A 19,162-nucleotide genomic window follows, 5' to 3' on the forward strand; every position below is an offset into this window, starting at 1 on the left:
CAAAACTCTATAGCAACAAAATACTGTACATTTTCTCCCTGCTCCCACCTGCAGCCCTGTGTTTTTAAGACACACCAGCAAAACGTGCATTCTGTCTTTTAAATTGAAACAATGCAATGAGATGACTAGAAATGTTAGAGAACTCAGCATGCCCTCAGGAGGATGGATTTACGTTCAGTTAGGTGAGCAACGATGAGTTTGGAAGAAGGAGAAAGCAGTTTCAAACCACTTTTCCAAGGGCGGAAGGATTCAGGCAGGACACTGACAAGCTCAGATTTAGAGTTCAAATGCAGGGAACTTGGCCTTGGTTGGCACCAGCAGGTCAGCAAGAAAGTAAATCGTTCCAGCCATTCCTGAGGATAAGAAAACACAATGTGCTTCAGAGAGATTCCCTTCGGGCACCCATTTTATCAATTATCCAGGGGATGAATGAGTCACAAAGACAGAATAAAGGAAAACATTTTCAGAAGGACCTAAATGATTTCCAAGGTCTGAACCCAGGTTTCCCAAGCAAGTTGGGTACTTCATTGGGGAAAGAATTTTGAAGTTAATCAAATGTTGAAAAGCACCTGGGAAAACGTGATAGGTCTCCCCCGCTCCAGCTCCTTCCCTTCTGCTTTACCTATCCACGGGTTTAACAATCTGAGTATCTGCAAAACTTGGGACCCTGTGACATTGCTGTCTCGGGTCCTCACTGATGTAATGGCCCTTGTTCCCTGGCCTACAGCAAAGCTAGGGAGATTTACGTTAGCTGAGGAACCGGCTCTTTAAGCCATACCTGCTGATGGCAGATTTTGGGGGAGCCATTAGCAGGAGCCACAAAGTGCCACAGAAGCCAACAAGACCTACAAAAGCAGCCCCATTTGTTCCTCACTCACCTTTGGAATGGAACTGGAAAGCCCATGAAGGGCTTCAATTCTTAAAAATGCACAGAAAAGAGACTGTCTGAGAAGCCAGGCTACAAATTACCATAAGGTAGACTGTGGCCTGTACCCATTAAAGAATTCCTCTTGAGACCTGTGTGCAGAATCTGTGCGGGAGGCCCAAGAGGACAAGATGCTTCAGCTGAGATATTGGCTTGTGCTACAAGAAGACTGCTTCTAGGAAAGGGTAAAAACAGTAAATACAACTTCCTTCCCATCCTCTACATTGAGTTTTGCAAAGACTTCAGTGGAGCGTGTATTTGGTCTTCCTTGGTGCTGGACTGGCTCAGATCCAGGAGCAAAACACAAGTATAGAGGTGGAGGTTACCTTCAAAGAGAGAGAATGGCGTGTCTGGAGTCCGGCACCCGTGTTGACCATAGCTTAAACACCACTCTGCAAACTGACAAAACAGGAACAAAAAGCGTTCAAATTTTTTTAAAGACGATCTTAAAAAAAAATACCACCCTCATCCTCACATTATCCCTTGCAGAGCGAGGCTTCTGCAGGATATTCCTTCTGTACAGGCTGTCAGACAGTGACTGTGCTGCTGAAGGACTACTCTGGTGGAGCTGGTCAGATCTAGCTGCATCTCTGCCACACCAGAAATTAGGTTTCAAAGGCAAAGGTGGTGACGTAAAAGGCAGAAGTGAATAATCCCCTCTCCCTTCCTTACACAGGCTCTCACCTTGCAGGCCCTGTACAGGTATTTCATGTTCTGAGTGAGGTTGTACAGTGCTAGGAAGCTGTAAGCATTGCCAGCTGTCCCATGGCACAGCCCGTAGCCTTTCTTCAGTAACCCATGCTGCCAGATCACTTCTGCACACTGCAGGGCATCATTTAGGTACTGCTGTTCCCCAAAGACCTGCAGAGACAAGAAATATTCCCTCTTGCCGAGGCAATTTCCTCCACACAGAGCATCCCGTTGTGAGTGGGGAGACTTGGGTTAATTAGTTTCTCTCCTACTGAAGTCTTAATGCTGTGACTTTGCTGTCTACTTTAAAGGAGTATGTTTTTGATATGACGAATGGGGCTGTATGACCATTACTTTGCACAGAACTAGTTCTCACCATCAGTCACCTGCAACAGGACACCCCACACAGCTGATGGGTATTTTCAGAAATAATTTTTTAAAAGACTAATTTCCATTTCAGTCAGTGGTCCCCGGGGGGTGATTTCATTATAACCAACCATCCTACTCTCAGGCAAGGCGGGTCTCAACAGAGACTTCTCCATGATGAAGTTCCACATTTAGGGGTCCCCAAAGGGTCTTTGCAAGATTTCTGGTACCTTGTAGGCCTGGACAAGCATGTAGATAACACCTGGTGCCCCATGGCACCAGTGGACAAGTAGGTCTCTGGTGTCATTGATGCATGGAGGGTAATTGCCAGATGGGAACTTGAGCTGGCAGACGTAGTCCACGCTGGGTTTGACTGTGTTGTGCAGTTTTACTTGGCTCACTCCAAGGCCAGGCTAAGAAAGAGAAAGCATTAAATTGGGAGAATTACCTTTCTGTCTCTCCCTAAGAGGCCCAAGATCTGCCTGAAAGGCAGAAACAAAGCCAACTATGGCCATGTTCCCTCTTGCTCCTTGTAAATCATTTCATTTCTTTGGTCCAGGCTTTCACACATCACAACTACCCACTTGGCCCCAGGCTGCTCTGCCCTTTGGAGGGGACTTCTTTCCAGTCATACCCTTGCATCCCCAGAAACAAAGTCTGCCCCTAGCGTGTCACCCGGCCCTCTGAGCAAGAGGGCTTGCTGCTTCCTTTCCTGAAGATGAGTAGGAATAGTTTCAGGTACCCAGAGCTGGAGTATCGAGATAAATTGTACAAAACCAGTATTAAGGATGAACACCAGGAATGATTCCTAGCACCTAGAGCATCTCGGCTCTCAGTTGCTGAGCCAGCCCAGCTGGTGGGCTGTGATGCTGCATTTTCACAGATGTTTCTGGGTAATTGCAAGGGGACGACTTCACCGCTGACCTCAGACAGAAGCAAGGGAGTGGCTTCAGCCTCCTCTTCCAATGACACTGCCCCACATGAAATCTGTGCCATTCTGACTTCCCACGGCAGGCTGCAATGAGCACTCTCATCTAAGGATCACACTGTTCCCAGGTTGATAATTTGAAAATTAAAAATCAATACTTGTGCTGTAAAACCATTAGAGATAAAAGTCCAATGTTCTCCTCTCTGTATTTCCCTTGTTTGCTTCCCCCAAGGCTTTTTGTGCATCATGCTTGGCTGATCCAGGCTCCTTGTACTTCATAAGGCAGAGAAGCATGAAGCCCGTGCAGTATTTTATGGGAGACTTACACTTAAAATTCTTTAAAACATCAGCCTGGGAACAAGTTCAGGGACTTGGTGCAAATTTGGGCTCACAGCGCACTGCTGTCACCCCTGCTCCCAACTAGCTGTTCTGTACTCCTGGTCAATAATCACTTTGCATCCTCTTCTTGCCAAATCTCCTTCTGCTTAAAAAACACCAACCACCCCTTCCCCTCTGAGTCACATAAGCAGGTTATATTCACAGGAACTCTGCTTATCCTGTATATGGGCTTGAACTTTGAGGCTGCTGAAGGAAAGCTCAAATACTTGAAACCTGGTGGCTTTTTTCCCACCTGCTGTGGTCTAATGAAAGATACCACCTATTTCTATGAACCTTGCTATGTTAAAATTATTTGTGTTGCTCAGTAGGTGCCCTTAATGCTTTGAAAATGCAATGTTATTTATTGCTGTTATTTTTCTAAGAGCTTAAGTACTGTAAATTTATGCACAAAGTGACCCACATAGGGGAATTACCACCCTCATTTCAGAGCCAGGGAAGCAAAGATCCCCAGAGCTCCAGTGAGTTGTGCAAAATTATAAGAACCACGGCATCAAAGCAAAGGGCCACTGCAGCTCCCAACCTCTTGTCTTGCTCTGCCTACTTCAGGCACTACAGAATTCAGCTGCTTTATCAAAGTAAAAAGTCCCACTTCTTTAACATTTAGATATAGGCCCTGATTTAGAAAACAAAGGCATTTCCCACTTTCCTACTAGGAACGCAATCTCTTTCACCATGCTTTTCTTACAGAGATTCTCCTTCTGTAATGATATGAGATTGCTCCAAGTAACCACCTCAAAAAATCCAGGAAGCCCACAGATACCAACAAATACTTTACAAGCATTAACACAAGAGGGGGAAGCTCAGACCCAGCTGACCTACAGAGCTTCATTATGTGAAACTGCTGGTATAATGCAGGCTATGTTTCCCTACAGATCACCATAAAGGTGGGAAATTTAATCTCACAGATTTAGAGAAAACCTTTAGAAGTAAGAATGTGTGATCAAACCCAGCAGTAAAGCCATCAGACAAGGGATCTTGCCCAGTTTGACATCACCAAGAGCCAATTCAAATGCTCCTCCTTGTTCAAAGAAACATGACACAGCTGCTAAAGGCCCCTCCCCTCCAGTGCCTCTTACCTGCATGAGATAGTAGTAAATCCCAGCCAAACCGTGGGCTGCCCCTACATAGTACTCCTGGTACCACTCATACATCAGTGGACTCTTTGCTGTGAAGTTCCTCCTTTTGGCCAAGCTTTCTCCTGAGGCTACAACGCCTTCACAGACCTGTGGATGGGAACAGATGCAGGTGAGGGAAATGCTGCTGTCTTGGACACACTACAGTGAGTATCCTGGCACAGAACAGAAGAGTTGTTTTTCTGCCCAAGCAGATGGAAGAATGTGGGTGAGGGAGTAAAATGCACGCCAGTTCAGTACTGCCTATGGATTTACATGGATGGTGCGGTGCTTTGTCCCTTTGCAAGAAGAGCAGCAGGGATACCATGACACGGTTTCTCCCTCATTGCCAGAGTTCTCTACATCTAGCATTGATTTTTACCTGCCCAAAGATGAGCTGCATGGGAAGAGACAGCTAACAAATCAGCAGAAGCCACAGTACCTGCTGAATGTGACTTTGAGGGATCTTTTCCTCTCCAAAGTGCTTGTTCACAAATATCAGTGCAGAGAGATAGCCCATGCGCCCGTACAGCAGTTCATCTGGCACTCGTGGGTCAAACTTGTGTAGATGGAGCAAACTACAAAGAAAAATTCACATGGGGGGAGATTAGAGGACACTCAAAGCCATGTAACCAAGCGGCGAGACTGGAGCTCAAAAACGTGGTTTGCTCCTTCACACTGCCCACGCCCTGGGAAATGTCAGGCCAGTCTCTGGGTCTCAGCTTTCCAGCTATGCAAGGTGCAGAATCCCCCTTTCCCCTCTGCTTTTTGTTTGTGTTATTGCTCTAGTCTGCTCAGCTCTTTACAGTGCAGTTGTACTATGTGCTGGTTTTCCAGAACACCAGCTCTGGGAAAGCTCTTTGTGGGGAAATCTGGGCTATAGGAAATGGTCAGCACAAAGTTGCTGACTGCTCAAACAACGCTGCCCCAATTCAGCAAGGAATGCCTGCCCACCATTACCTCCCTGTGATGCTGTTGGCAAGGCACACTCTCTGCCAAAACCAACTATTTTCAAACTAAACTGGTATCGGTTTAATTTGGCTGCTCAAGGAATGCTACAGAGTTAAACTAGTGCTGATGGTATGTGGAAAAGTCTCACCCCTTACGCTCGGAAGTCCTGACAGAAAAGCCCCTCTCCGTGTCTCCAAGTGGCCAGGGCTACACTGTCAGTGGAGAAAGAGATGCCTCCATGAGCTAAAAATCTAGGTAAGAGGTGGGGAGAAGCAGCTGGAAATGTTGTTTAACATCAAGCCTCTGGCACCCGTAAGTAATCTTCTGTAGGGAGAGTTGAGCAGTAGTGAGAACAGCTTAGCAGAGCGTGAAGGCTGTGGGCTGTCTGTGGTGCAACCCCACACTGAGTGCCCCACTGGCACCAGGCTTTAGCCCACAAGTGCAGAGCAAGAGGTCTGCTGGAGTCAGATATTTTCTTTGCCATTTTTCTACTATCATGTTGCAAAGTCAGTGATATTCCTGTAGTGCTAACAGAGACTGATAGCTTTTCACGCTGGTGCTTTGTAGCCCAATCCACCCTCGATGCAGTCTTTCCTTTGTTTTGCCTCTCATCACACTTCCAATAAGGCTGGATGTCCTTCCCTGTCAGAGGAGCAGACAGGGATGTGACTGGTTTTGGCTTTATTCACCCCTGAGAGACAGCAATCTGAAAAATGCCATCACTTTTAAAATACTAGCATAAGTGGTTTCACGTCTGTTCCCTCAGCTGCTTCCTGCTGTGGCTGCAACAAGGAGAGGGATAAGAAACCAGGCAGGAGAGCTCTGTGTGTGTGCACAGGGCTTCCCTGCCACAGCAGCATGAGGAGCAGAAAAGGTGCCTTGGCAGCCTTTGCTCCTGGGCAGAACAATGTGTTGCAAAGGAAAGCAGCAACTGAGTGTCCAGAGTACCCTCGGAGCAGAGAGAGGATGCTGGGTTGTGGCTCCCCACAGCAGGAAACTTTCCCTTGACACTGGACTCAAAGTGAGCAGGGATATTGAAGGAGAAAGGGGAGAGCAGTGTCTCAGGGTGCATTGGCCCTGTCTCCTCATGTACCACTCGAGATGTGCATTGCTCCATGGGGGAGATTTCTCGCAGATCAAACCCAAGAGACAGACTTAATATCCAAGACTAGGATTAAGAAGCTCTCAGCTGCATGGGCTGAAAGGAAAGCCCTGCTGCCTCCTCATGTCCCCGGTCCCCAAGGCCAAGGAAGGCAGATGAAGAGGAAGGTTTCCAAGGAGGAATGCAGTGTTTCAAGAGACAGAAGAGATGCTGGCTGGTTATGTTGTTCGGCTCCGAGACGTCAAGGAAATGTCAGGTGCAATAGGAGGAATGGATGGGTGGATAAACAGTAATACCCACAGTAGTGATTTTCTGAGGTCTGGATGTGAAATCTTCTTTTTGTGGGGAAATCTGGAGCAGCTGGAGCTATTATTCTTGCTCCTTATCCATTATTGCTTCTACCTCTAGCTGCTTTCCCAGCCAGGATAATCAGGGGAGGAAGCCTGCCAGAGGTTTCTGTTGGTTTTGAGATGCGGAGCAAGGCTGCATGGCATGCGCGCAGCAGGAGATGCCTGGGATGCTGCTGGGCTGATTGCATGCAGAATGCATTTCTCAGGTGCGAGGGGGTAAATCGAGATGACCAAAAGGAAGAGCCACTCCTGCCTACCTATCAGCCTGTTACCTCAACTGTCAAAAATCAGTAGTTTCTGGACAGAGGGAAAGCGAGGCAGCTGTAGAGCAAGATGGGATTTTTGTATGCCACTGGCTCTAAAAGCAAACCTTTGACCTTCTGAATTGGTGGGAGATGGCAGGCAAAAGAGTACTCCTGGAACACAGCTCAGATTTTCACAGGCTCTTGGAAAATGGGCTGCCCTGAAATGTTCATCTCTCCAGAGCATAAAAGCACATTTGTTGGTCATGAACTCATTCAGGCAAGAGCAAGGAGCTAAGAAAAAGCAAGCTTCTGTCTCTTCCACTGCAGGTAAAACTTGGCTGATGGAGTCTCTCCTCGGGCTCTGTAAAGATGAGGTGCTTTAAAAGACAGAGAACAAAACAGAGAGACCCTCTCTCTCCACAGCTGTAATAGAAGGGCACTTTCTATGCACTTGCACTGCATAACTTAGCAACTGTTCTGTAACTAAACAGCATACTCAAAACGCACTTAAGAGTTTTCATTAAGGGAGCTATTTCTCAAAGAAATACTCTCTTTTTAAAGGTAGCATGGTGAGGCTAACTGCTCTGGGAACTGGTGGCAGAGCAAGGACAGTAGAATTGTTCCTTCACGAAAGCCACGTTTTTTCTTTTTCCCTCCTCTCGGATGTATGAAGAAACCAATTTCCAAAGCCCTGCCTTTATTATGCCATTAGATGGCAGTGCAGAATTAATCACGAGTTTCCATTCTGCCACAAAACTGTAGGCAGAACAGGAGGGATATGGGGAGGGGAGAGCTACAGCAAGAAAACATGAATTAGGGATATTTCACAATGCTTATGCATTAACCACAACTGGCCAGTACTGTTTGACAGATTAGTTCACTTTTTGTTAGAAAATATATAGAATCATAGAATCATAGAATGCTTTAGGTTGGAAGGGACCTTGAGAGATCATCGAGCCCAACCCCCCCTGCAGTAAGCAGGGATTGAACCTGTGAACTTGGCGTTATTAGCACCATGCTCTAACCAACTGAGCTAACCCGGCTGGTCATATATATTATATAATATATATACTGACATTCATCCCTCTGACACAGTATTAAGCAAAACCTAAACCATAGATTATTTCAAGAATAAAAAGTTCTGTCCTCAGACTGACTGTAGCCACATAAACCAGAAGCTATTCTTAGTTAAGGGAGTGGGAACTTGGTGTCCAAACCATACAGGCACTTCCAATTCCCACCCATGGCTTTTTTTAATTGATATTATGCATCACTTGCTCATGGCTGTTCAAGGGCACTCAGTGTTGTTCTGAAGTGTCAGGGGTTTTGTCTTGTTTTTGTGCTGACCACACATAAATGAAAACTCTTTACAGGGCTGTTTCTCACCTTCTCAAAGCTGATCTCCCTTAAGCAAGAAAAGCTTGCAACTGCATCTCCTTAACTTTTTTCCCTTCCTCTGCCACATGCTGATCTGACTGTAGGACTGCTTGTTTGTCCTTTTCTTGTCTTAAGTACCCAACAGAAATACATTTGAAAACAGTTGAGGAAAGGCAGGAAATAGAAATAAATGAATTGTAACCAGCTGCACTCAGCAGTTGAAAGGGATGCTGTCAATCTTAGGTTTAAGTCAAAGTCAACTAGCAAATAGCAAGTGGAAGCAAGTGACAAAATTAATCCAATAATCCTGCCACATTTCTCACAATTTTCATCACAATGGCTGTAAAGCTAAATTTAAGCGTTCTGAAAAAATACCTCACCTCACCTTCTTGGTTTTTTTTTTTAATTTTGGCATTTTTTTCCTTCCTGTGTTTATCAGAATTATTTTTAAGATGGCAATACCAGCTGAACAATATCCTTGTTCCCCAGCCCACAGGCTGCCAGGCAAGCATGTTTGTCCTTAAGCTAGCTCTTTCCCCAGGGCAAAACAAGTTTGCGCTCTCTTGCTACGTTACTGGATCACCTCTCACATAAGACTGCAACAAAACTTATTCAGGCTTGGCAGAGAGTGCCCAGTACAAGCCCAGACCAGCTCTATGAGCAAGAACAACATTATGTCAAAGACGTAACCAGGTGTTTTACCGAGTGATGCAGTCTTCTGATTGCTTCTGGTTCTGAAGTTTGTGGTACACAACAGCAGCCACTGCCAGGGGCCCGGCATCTCCACACAAGAAAGTGATGGATCGTCTTGTCAGGCAGCTCAGGCTCTTCTTCACGTACTCGTGGGCCACCTGAAGGTAGGCTGGGTCTCCATACACATCATACAGGTGCAAATACAGCAAAGCAATGCCTGCAAAAGGAACATAAAGGTTGCACTTACTAGAAAAGTCTACCCTTCCCGCTATGCACCCTGGCTGTTTTAATGAACCTAAAAGCCTGGCTCTCTGCTTCATCTAGGGCATGAACCTTCTAGACAGGCTTCTCAGGCATGTCCAGTGGGCATAGCCCATAGCTGCAGCATCCACAGCTTCTTTTACCGCTTTGTGACCTCTTTGTACCTGATGCTGCTCACGAGTGGACTGCAGGTCACGACAAACAGCAGCATCTGATCCAGGAGGTCCTGGAGGACAGCAGAGCTTCTGATACACAGGTTACATACAATTTTAGTAGAGAAGAGCAAAAGATGAGACCTAGACAAACCCAACTAAATCTATCAACTGTACCTGGGACTGTTGCTAAACAGTGGAGGAAAAAGAAATCATCTTTGGGCAAGATGGTACTTGTGGCAGAGCAGTGCTGAGTTGTTACCCTATCTCAATTATTTTTTTTTCCCATGCCAGGAGGTAAAGGGCTGGGTCACTTAGCTTGGATTGGATTTTAAAAAAAGTGACACATCATCAGCACTGAGAGGCAGCACCCTTAAGACATCCTACTTGGCTCCAGCGAAGTTGTTACAGCTCCCTGGACATCATCTCCTCCTGCTGAGCAGGTCCCAAGCCCTACACCAAGGACTGATGCATCCTAGAAAAGAAGGGGGCTGCCCAACTCTCCTCTGCAGCACATCATTCATGAGATCAGCCCTTGTCTGAAACACAAACAGCTACCTGGAATGCTGGAAAAGGCTGCATGGTCCTCCCTGGAGGTTTTCAATGGGCTGGCCAGCTACAGAAACAACTCCGCTACTGAGAAGTTGTATTAGTTGCTGTCCTTTGCCTCCGTCTGCCCTGTCTTCAGCCAGCTCTTGAAGCTTTTAGTAGGTAGCTGAGGAGTCCTCAGTAAGTCTGTGTCTGAAAGGTCTGCGACATTTGAACCATCCTTCTGATCTGGAAGGATGCATGCACTGAAGCAAGCTACTTGCCTACATCACTTTGAGAAAAGCCTATTTCTCCCCTTACCAGTAACCATTTCTAAGAAGACTCAGGTCCTGCATTTAAGCCTAAACTAATAAAGCCAGTCTCTGCAGATTTTGATGTGGTAAGGTGAGGTGGGCAAGCATACTGCAAAATTACTTTCCATGGTACTGAGGACAATTTTAAATTTAGATCACTTTCTCATTTTGCACTGGGTAATCTCCAAAGCTTCATGCTACAGACAATTCAATTCCACATGTATATTAAGGGCAAATTTCCATTTCCTGCTGAAGCTAATAACCTTGTCCTCTCTCTAAGCAGTTCAGTGTTAGTATTTCCAGAGAGAGCTCAGATGTACAGTGCCATCGCTGAAGCCTATAAGGATGTGGATATGAAGCCCTTCTTTAAAGGGGAACCCTCCTCTTCCAGCTATCAAATGTCAAGTGACTCTCCTTGATTTATTTAGCACCTAGCACAGCTTCTAGACTTTAATAGGCCTGATCGCTGTCTGAGCACAACTTGCACTCTTGACTTATCTGCTTTAATATACAACTTCTTGCTTTGTAAGTAGCTTCTATTCCCACTGCCATCATACCACCCTAATTATGTACATAACTACCATGCTAAGACAACTGTTAGGATTGAATCCTTAGAAAGTAAATGTCTCAGCATTTTTTTTTCCTGACTTCTTTGCCTCTCCTCTTTTAAAACAGTTCCTGCCCCCTTTCCTCCCAGGCCCAAGCATCTTTGGAAAAGACTGCAAAAAACCATTGACCTATACTAAAGGATGGAAGGGATGAGTTGCTTCCCCGAATCATTCATTTTTACTTTTTCTTTAAAACCCAAAGGCCTTACAAACTGAATCTAAAGCCAGTTTTCTCAGCTCATTCCTCAAGGAATTCATACTCCCAAGCTGATCAGAAGGGCACGATGCAGTGTTGCCTTCAGCCTGCTGCTTGCTCTATTGTTATCTGTGAGCCCAAAAGTAGGGAAGGTCAGCAGAGGAGGGCAGGCATAAAGAGGCAATGTTTACAGATGTATGTAGAGGGATACAAAGTGCAGTCACCTGGGTGGGGAATATCCTATATGGACCTGTGGGCCAAGATGTAGGCAGCATATTTCAGAGGCAGTGCAGTTTGGAGATGAGAGTCTCCACCTGATGAACCTGGCTCAGCTAGGCAGTGTTGCTCTGCAGACTATTCCATAGCTCTGCCTCACTCGCTCTCCAATAATACCTTCCTCACCCCCTCTGACCAGGTAGGGCTTACCGACTGACTGGGTGTTTGTCTGGCATGCTTTAAGTGCTATACAAATATGGCATCATCAGTCAAATGGGGCTAGGTAAGCAGTGGATCTGCTCCATTTCTGTGTGCCCTGGAGGTCTGTGTTCGGTGTCCCAGTTCGAAATGTGACCTATTTTTGTGACCTCTCAGTCTCCTGATTGTTTCCAGCAGAACTGCCGTGCAGTGGCTGCCTGTGGCCTGCTACTGCCAAAGATGTATGGGCTTTGTCCTGTTTATTGGTTACTATTGGACCTTCTTCTCTGTAGTTCTTCCAGATTTCAAAGTTATTTGCTCCTTGCAGTGTCAGACCTGCTGCATAGCCATGTGTGATGGAGAATGCATCAGACATCACTTGATGGTGCAGGGCTGCAGTGAACACATGTGCTACTGACAACATATCCTTTAGCAGGGCTCTGATGACTGAAACTGCCATCTCTAGTGTGAAGGAAGCCAACACTTGAATATTAATGCCTGAGATGCTTGCTCACTGCAGGGAATCAGGAGGCAAAAATCTATTCTGCATGTCTCTCACAAAGCCTGTTTATTTAACATCTTCAGTAGGACAGTAGACAACATCTCTCTCCTCTTGCCATCCTGTATGAGCAGTATTGTGGATGCAGAGGGGTGCTTTGCATTAGAGATTTCTTTTGAGCAGGGCAGAGGAGGAGACTTAAATGTACATAATAGAAATGGAATTGTTTGCACCAGCTGCACCAGTTGGCTAGTGCTGATGGCCCTGAGTTTAGCAACCATTGCTTTCAACAGAGCAGACATCGATAGAGATACCAGAAAAGTTCTTGCTTGAGAGCTGAAGCACTGCAGCAGGCTGAAACAATATTTCATCTGTTGATGAAAGAGAAGTTGTGCCTCAACTTCCCTGCAAGTTTAGACTTGGTCTTTATGCTGGATTGCACTATCACTGCAAACAGTTCTGCTGGTGGGAGAACAGCAGTAATGAGACAAAGCTTCCCCTTCACGCTGAAGAGAGTGGATAAAAGTGAGGGGAAGTACTGCTTGGGGTCAGGTCCACTGCAGTCCCCTTGCTGATAGCACCAGTAGGGATGCCCCTCAGACTGTTCTGAACATGCCTCCTTGTCCACCAGGAGCTGAGCTGCAATGTGGCCCTTTCACAAAGGACACTAGGTTGCCACAAGAGATTGCTTGACCCAATTTGGACCAGTTCCAAACCTGCCATCTACAGTAATAAAGAGCTCAGAGATCTTGTGTTGACCCAGGGAAGTCAGCCAGCAGCCTGAAAGCAAGATGTCAAACACAGAGGGAAGAAGCAGAAACCTATCTCTGCCCATAGTGATGAAGCCTGATGGTTTCTAGTGAGAAACTTGATATAATTTTAATGAGTCGGGCATGGGGTGAAAGTTACAGAGGGGGTGGTGTAGCTTTACCGCCCAGCTCAAAGGATAATCAGTATCTTTTCTGGTGCAGATGCATGGGATGTTATCTTGCGCTCATAAATGCATGCCAAAGCCATGCTGAATGGGACAGTGAGACATTTTCTCTGGGATGATACAGCCCCCCATGTTCATAACTGTCTGGGGAGCCACAGGTGCGTTTTACTATAGCTTGCCTTCCTAGTGCATTGTGGTACACGGGGCATTTCTCAGGATGCCTCAGCTTCTTCAGCCTTAAAACCTGGGTAACAAAGCTTCTTTTGTAAAACTTTTAACGAAAGAAGCTTCCCCCCTAAGAAAAACCAAACAAAATAAACCAGCCCAGCCCAAACCAAAATTACCCATTACCCCATCACAGAATCCTACAACAGGTTAGGTTAGAAGGGATCCATGGAAGTGATCTGATCCAACCCTCTGAATGTAAGGCCAGCTTCGCATTTACATCCCATTGCTCTGAGCCTCTGGTCAAATACTGACTATCTCCAAGAACAGAGATTTCACAAAAACTACGCACCAAGCACTTGGCAGGAATGTGGTTTATATGGGTAACACAAGGCACTCTATTCTCTCTCATCAAATGCAGCCTCACTGCCTCTTATTCTGTAGGGATTATCTGAGGATTTCTGTTTTTCTGAACATAACTCTCTTAAGGAGATGCAAGTTCTCTGGGTTCTGAGGTTACAACTAAGAAATTGCACTAAAGTGAATGAGAGGTGTTTTTCCAGAAGCTTTCCTGAACTGGTACGGTCAGAATTTCTATCCATTCTTAAATCGCTTTTCTTTCATCTGGTGTGTCTTTTGAAGAGTCCTTTCAAAAGGCAACTCAGCCCTGCTCCTCGTCTCCACTCACCAAGAGGCCAGCCAAAAGCTGTGGGTGGGGCAGGCCAGCTGGACTCACTGGTCTGTTTCAGAGGCCCTCAAGCTAGAGAAGCAAATGCTTTGGAAGCAAATTCCAAATGCACTGCCATAATGTCGAGGAAGGGGAATCTCTCCCTTATATACCATTTTAGGTGGCAGATCACCTCATCATCTTGGAAGGACACAACAGTCCAGGAGACACTGGACTTGGGAGCTTCCTAGCTTCTGCAGTCAGCTACAAGGTGACAGGAGTGAAGTCAGTCTCCTTCCATTCCCTTTCCATTGTCTACGCTCCCAGCTGAGGCAGTCTTTAGAGCAAGGCCTCCTGCACTATGAGAAGTACCAACACACATATACGTACTCTTAGGCATCCTCATGCTCATCTATTTGAAAACGGATGAGGCAGTTGTACTTCTGCCAGGATCTGAACTGCTTCCGATTCAGAATTAGCTTACGGCAGTTTACCTTCCCCTCAGTCAACACTTTGATACCAGTGAAACAGATTAAGACCACAAAAGCTCTTATAGCAGTCTAGCTAAACTGATTAAAAGACGAAAGAGAACACAACAGCTGAGTCTGGTCTACACACAGGCACATACCAGGTGTTACCTACAGGGCCCTGATCTCTATGGGGAACTGAATGAAACTGTAACAAGCCGATTTAAATGTGTTTTGAGGGCATTAAGCCGTAAACTGGATAATCTTGATCCAAAGTGTGTTTTCACTGCTTCTGCGCTGAAAATGTAAGTCCTTCCGTCCCTCTGCTCCAACTTCACGTGCCAAGAAGCCATGGCTTCCCCAGCACAAATGCAGGCCAGGGGAACAGGGCTCTGTCAAGTGTGTTGGGAAAGAAACAGGCACCAAAGTAAAATGCCAGCATATGCTGTGTATTACTGGGTGTAATGTAGTACACTCAAGTATGTTACATTTCACGCAGAGTTTGAGCCAAGAGAGCCACGTTTCAAACCTCTCTTATTAGTGGCCACAAGAGTGCCGGTTGAGTGCTGGGCAATGATTTACATGAGAAGATACTCAACAAGCCTTTTCTACATAAGCAATTACAGGAAAAAGCTGCTGTCTTGGCCCAATTAATTTTGTCTCTGGAAACCAGCACTGAATAAATTAATATAGCTAGGATTAGAAAAGAAGGGAGGGTGACAAAGATGCAGTGTAGTATCTGCAAACTTCACTTCGCTGGCTGTGACCTGTCGGAAATACATGGGCTTTTTCTAATCCTATTAGCCAAGGCAAGAAGGTTGTGTGTCCAACAGGAGCGATCCCTGGGAGGAAAAGAGAAGATTCGCTCTTGAGAAACTCCCTTCCAAATAAAAATGAGCTGAAGTCCTACCAGAGCTCTCAACCACTGTTTTACAACTGCAGTCACTTGCCAACATGAAGCTCCTTAAGTCCATCCTAAGGAAGGGAACATGGTCTCTGGGGAAAGGCGTTTACCTTCTCCCTGCAGACTTTCAGAGTACTCCTAACTTCAGCTAATTGGCCTCCTGCTGTATCTCCTGAATTACTCTGGCCAGAGGCAGACTCTACCATAATGCCAAGGATCACACTCATGACTGAAGACCATCTTTACATATGGGGTGCTTTTCATCTGAGTGGACCTCAGAGCAGGGTCACACAGACTGGAAGACTGAACCTGTCTCCCAAGGTGAAATCAGCCAGCACTGAACAAAAATGCATAAATTCACAGGGAGCAGCAGTGGAGTGCTGCCAGGCAGGCAGCAACTGATGAAATCAATGTTCTCCCACACTGGAATTTAATACTGGCATCCTAGCATTTCTTGTGAACTGCTCTAGGGTGCTCTCAGTGCCCATCTACCTTACTAAAATTTTTAAGCAGGCATTTCTGGCACTGCTCTCATCAAGCTGCAATGTTAGTTTAGCACCAACACAATGAACACCATTCTCCTAAGCAAACTGTTAGCATCAGGTTCCACAGCATCCAAGCACAAGCCAGCCACACCCAGATTACAAAGCAGAAAGCTGCCATTTACAATTGCAGTGTATTGCAAAAAAAAAAACAAAAAAAACCCCCAAACCAGAAGCAGCAGCAAAAAGTCTTGCAGCAAGCATGAGATTAATTGCAACTACCCAAGGGTCCCTCCCTGGAGCCTGGCAGAGTGCAGAAGGCAGGAAAGCTGACAAAGCACACAGCAGTAGCCAAGGATGAGGCAGCAGAAAAAGGTGTGTCCTCCCTGGCTCCAGTGGGTAGGAATAGGGAGGGGAAGGCAGGGCACGCTCCCAAGGAAAGAAAACCAGGTGCAAAATGCAGAACAGGAGAAAAACAAGCTCCTGGAAGCTTTGCACACAAGAGTTAGTGTGAGGAAGGCCTCCCTCCTTTATCATACTCACATTTGCATTTCTGCTCCTTCCAGCAGGTACTGGAGCAGAACTAGCCCTGGCTAAGTGGAGGGGCACTACCTGGGGAACAGGAATGGAGCAACCTGCCAATCAGACAATGTCATAAGATAAAATTCAGCCCAAACAGAAAAGACGGACATTATCTCAGGCCATAAACTCACCGCTGCCATATGGAAGGACTCCTTGCAGGTAAATGACCTACCATGTGCATCCGCCTACTTCACGGAGCACTGGTTTACTTGTCACCATCCCCACCATCGCCAGATTTGGAGCCAGTCCCTTCGAAGGCTCCCACAGAATCATAGAATCGTTTAGGTTGGAAAAGACCTTTAAGATCATCCAATCCAACCATTAACCCACACTACCAAGTCTACTCTAAGCCAATCAAGGGTAGACTAGACTAAACCATGTCCCGAAGTGCCACATCTACCCGTTTTTTAAACACTTCCAGGGATGGGGACTCCACCACCTCTCTGGGCAGCCTGTTCCAATGTTTGACCACCCTTTCCGTAAAGAAATTTTTCCTAATTTCCAACCTAAACCTCCCCTGGCGCAGCTTAAGCCCATTTCCTCTCGTCCTATCGCTAACTACGTGGGAGAATGTTTGCTCTCAAGCAGGTGCTGACTTCCTCTGTTGCATGTGGCACTATTAACCAAGAGAAGACCCAATCCTGCCCTGCAATGCTACGGTCTTCCCTTTGCAGCTTGAAACCTGCTCTAAAAACGGGGCGTCCCAAGAAAGACAGCCCCTTGTTTTAATGGATTAACACACGCAGGAGAAGCACTCTTCTTGACACGGATCTACTGTGATCATTCAAACAGCCAAAAAAAACCCCATGGTCTGCCTTGGCCTGCCCTCAAAGTCCCATTTTGGAGAGCTCCCGCTCCATCCGCCCCGAGTGGCCACCCTACCTGCCCAGCCAGTGTACGCGGTGCAGTCATGCGGGTCGGCAGACTTGAGGCCCCTCTCCATCTGCTGCAGCAGCTCCCTGATTTTGTTATTCAGCCGCTGCGTGAATTCGGGGGTAAGCTGTGGAGAAAAAAAAGGAAAAAAAAAAAAACAAAACAAACAAACCCAAAAAACACCAAATGTGACGGAAACACTGGCAGGCGGATGGGGTCTTGGTAAGCTGGAGGTATGTAGAGGGAGCGCAAGCTGGGAATTGGGGGTTTTTTAACCAGACAGGTCTCTGCTAGAAATCCTTGGGTACCTCAGGGCTAGGCTGGGCTCCTGCCTGCCTAGCTGGACTTGGCGGCCGGGGTGGGAGCGGGCCCTTCCCGGGGACGTCCGTCCCCGGGAAGGGCCCGCTCCCACCCCGGCCGCCTCACCACGACCCCACTCACCCTCCCAGCAGCATCGAAGTAGCCGGTGGCCAAGGACTTGTCGTAGTCCCCGTAGGGGTTAGGAAGCGCCCGCTGCGCCATCATGGTGCCGCCGTCCCTGCTTCCCTCAGCCGCGATCCGCCCCCGCTCCGCCCCGGAAGGGAGCGGGTGTCGGTGCGAGTCCCTCCGCGGCTCCCGCTCCCCTCATCCCGCCTCGCTGAGGCGCCGGTTCGGGCGGCAGCGTGCGGCTTCAGGGGCTCTCTGGGGTTTAGGGGGGGCTCTGTGGGGGTTAAAGGCCCCTTGCAGCTGGCTCCGTGGCGGTTAGAGCCGCTTTTCGGCTGGCCCCGTAGGGTTTAGGGAGCGCTTTAGGATTTAAGGGCCCCTTGCAGCTGGCTTTGTGGGGTTTAAGGGCCCTTTTTTCGGCTGACCCTGTGGGGTTTTGGGAGCCTTGTAGGGTTTGGGGTCCCCTGGCAGCTGTCCCTGTGGGGCTTAGCCCTGTCAGGTTTAGGTGCCCATTGCTGCTGACCTTGTGGGGCTTAGGGACTCATTGCAGCTGGCTCTGTGGGGTCTAGGGGCACTGTGGAGTTTAGGGGTCCCATGTGGCTGTCCCTGTGGGGTATAGGGGGGCCCTGTGGGGGTTAAAGACCCCTTGCAGCTGGCTCTGTGGTGTTTAGAGCCGCTTTTTCGGCTGGCCCCATAGGGTTTAGGGAGCGCTTTAGGATTTAAGGGCCCTTGCAGCTGGCCCTGTGGGATTTAAGGGCCCATTGCAGCTGGCTCTATGGGGTTTAGGGTGCCTTGTGGCATTTGGGGTCCCCTGGCAGCTGACCCTGTGGGGCTTAGAGAGCCCTGTCAGGTTTAGGTGCCCATTGCTGCTGACCTTGTGGGGTTTAGAGGCCCATTGTGGCTGGTCCTGTGGGATTTAGGGAACCATTGCAGCTGGCTCTGTGTGGTTTAGGGAGCCCTGTGGGGTTTAGGGCCCCTTGCAGCTGGCTCTGTGGGGTTTAGGGGTCCCATGTGGCTGTCTCTGTGGCATTTAGGGAGCCCTGTGGGGTTTAGGGGCCCTGTGCAGTTTGGTTCAGCTGGCCCTATGGCGCTTGCAGGCCCTATGGGTTTGGGGTCCTTTGCAGCTGGCCCTGGGGATTTTGGGGTCTTGTGAGGATGGGCACCGTGTGGTCAGCCCTGCAGGGCTGGTCGCCCCATGGGTGCGGTGCCCAGCTGGTGCAGGTGGTGGCAGAGGGTCAGTCCAAGGAACACGTGTCGAGTCCTGTTCCCCTCCAGCAGCAGTAGTTCCTCACCCAGGTTAGGGCTGGGCCCAGACAAGTGACAGGGGCTTTCCCTTGATGTCCCCTGCCAAGCCGCTGTGTCCCACCGGTGCCAGCTGAGCCACATCTTCCTCCTGACTGGAGGGTAGGTCCTTGTTACTCATAGCCCCGAGCAGTGTAACTTGTCCTCCTGCTTTTCATCCCAAATGCCACGTAGCGGTGATGCCCTGGTGACGGGGGTCTCCCTGCAGTCCTCCTGTGCTGGTATGCCCCTCTGCAGCCAGCCATGTACAATG

General features: G+C 47.7%; 1 protein-coding gene across 1 annotated transcript; it reads right to left on the reverse strand.

Annotated features, from left to right (window-relative positions):
* Nucleotides 1–276: 276 nt before the first annotated feature.
* On the reverse strand, nt 277–17,709 carry LANCL1 (LanC like glutathione S-transferase 1). The gene is made up of 9 exons (XM_075710917.1): nt 17,626–17,709; nt 17,194–17,311; nt 9,148–9,355; nt 4,863–4,998; nt 4,385–4,531; nt 2,212–2,394; nt 1,610–1,786; nt 1,252–1,324; nt 277–353 (listed from the first exon to the last, which is right to left on the reverse strand). The coding sequence occupies exons 1-9, from the start codon at nt 17,707–17,709 to the stop codon at nt 277–279; spliced, it is 1,203 nt and encodes a 400-aa protein (XP_075567032.1).
* Nucleotides 17,710–19,162: the final 1,453 nt, after the last annotated feature.

This window comes from Pelecanus crispus, chromosome 5 (assembly GCF_030463565.1).
Source record: "Pelecanus crispus isolate bPelCri1 chromosome 5, bPelCri1.pri, whole genome shotgun sequence".
Classification (NCBI taxonomy): Eukaryota; Metazoa; Chordata; class Aves; order Pelecaniformes; family Pelecanidae; genus Pelecanus; species Pelecanus crispus.

Excerpts from the sequence above, each read along its gene's own strand:
- LANCL1 (XM_075710917.1), bottom strand. The coding sequence starts at position 17,709 with ATGATGGCGCAGCGGGCGCTTCCTAACCCCTACGGGGACTACGACAAG. Across the intron at positions 17,312-17,625 it reads ACTTCGATGCTGCTGGGAGG|CTTACCCCCGAATTCACGCA; the intron begins GTGAGTGGGGTC and ends TTTTCTCCACAG. Across the intron at positions 2,395-4,384 it reads TTTACTACTATCTCATGCAG|CCTGGCCTTGGAGTGAGCCA; the intron begins GTAAGAGGCACT and ends TCTCTTTCTTAG.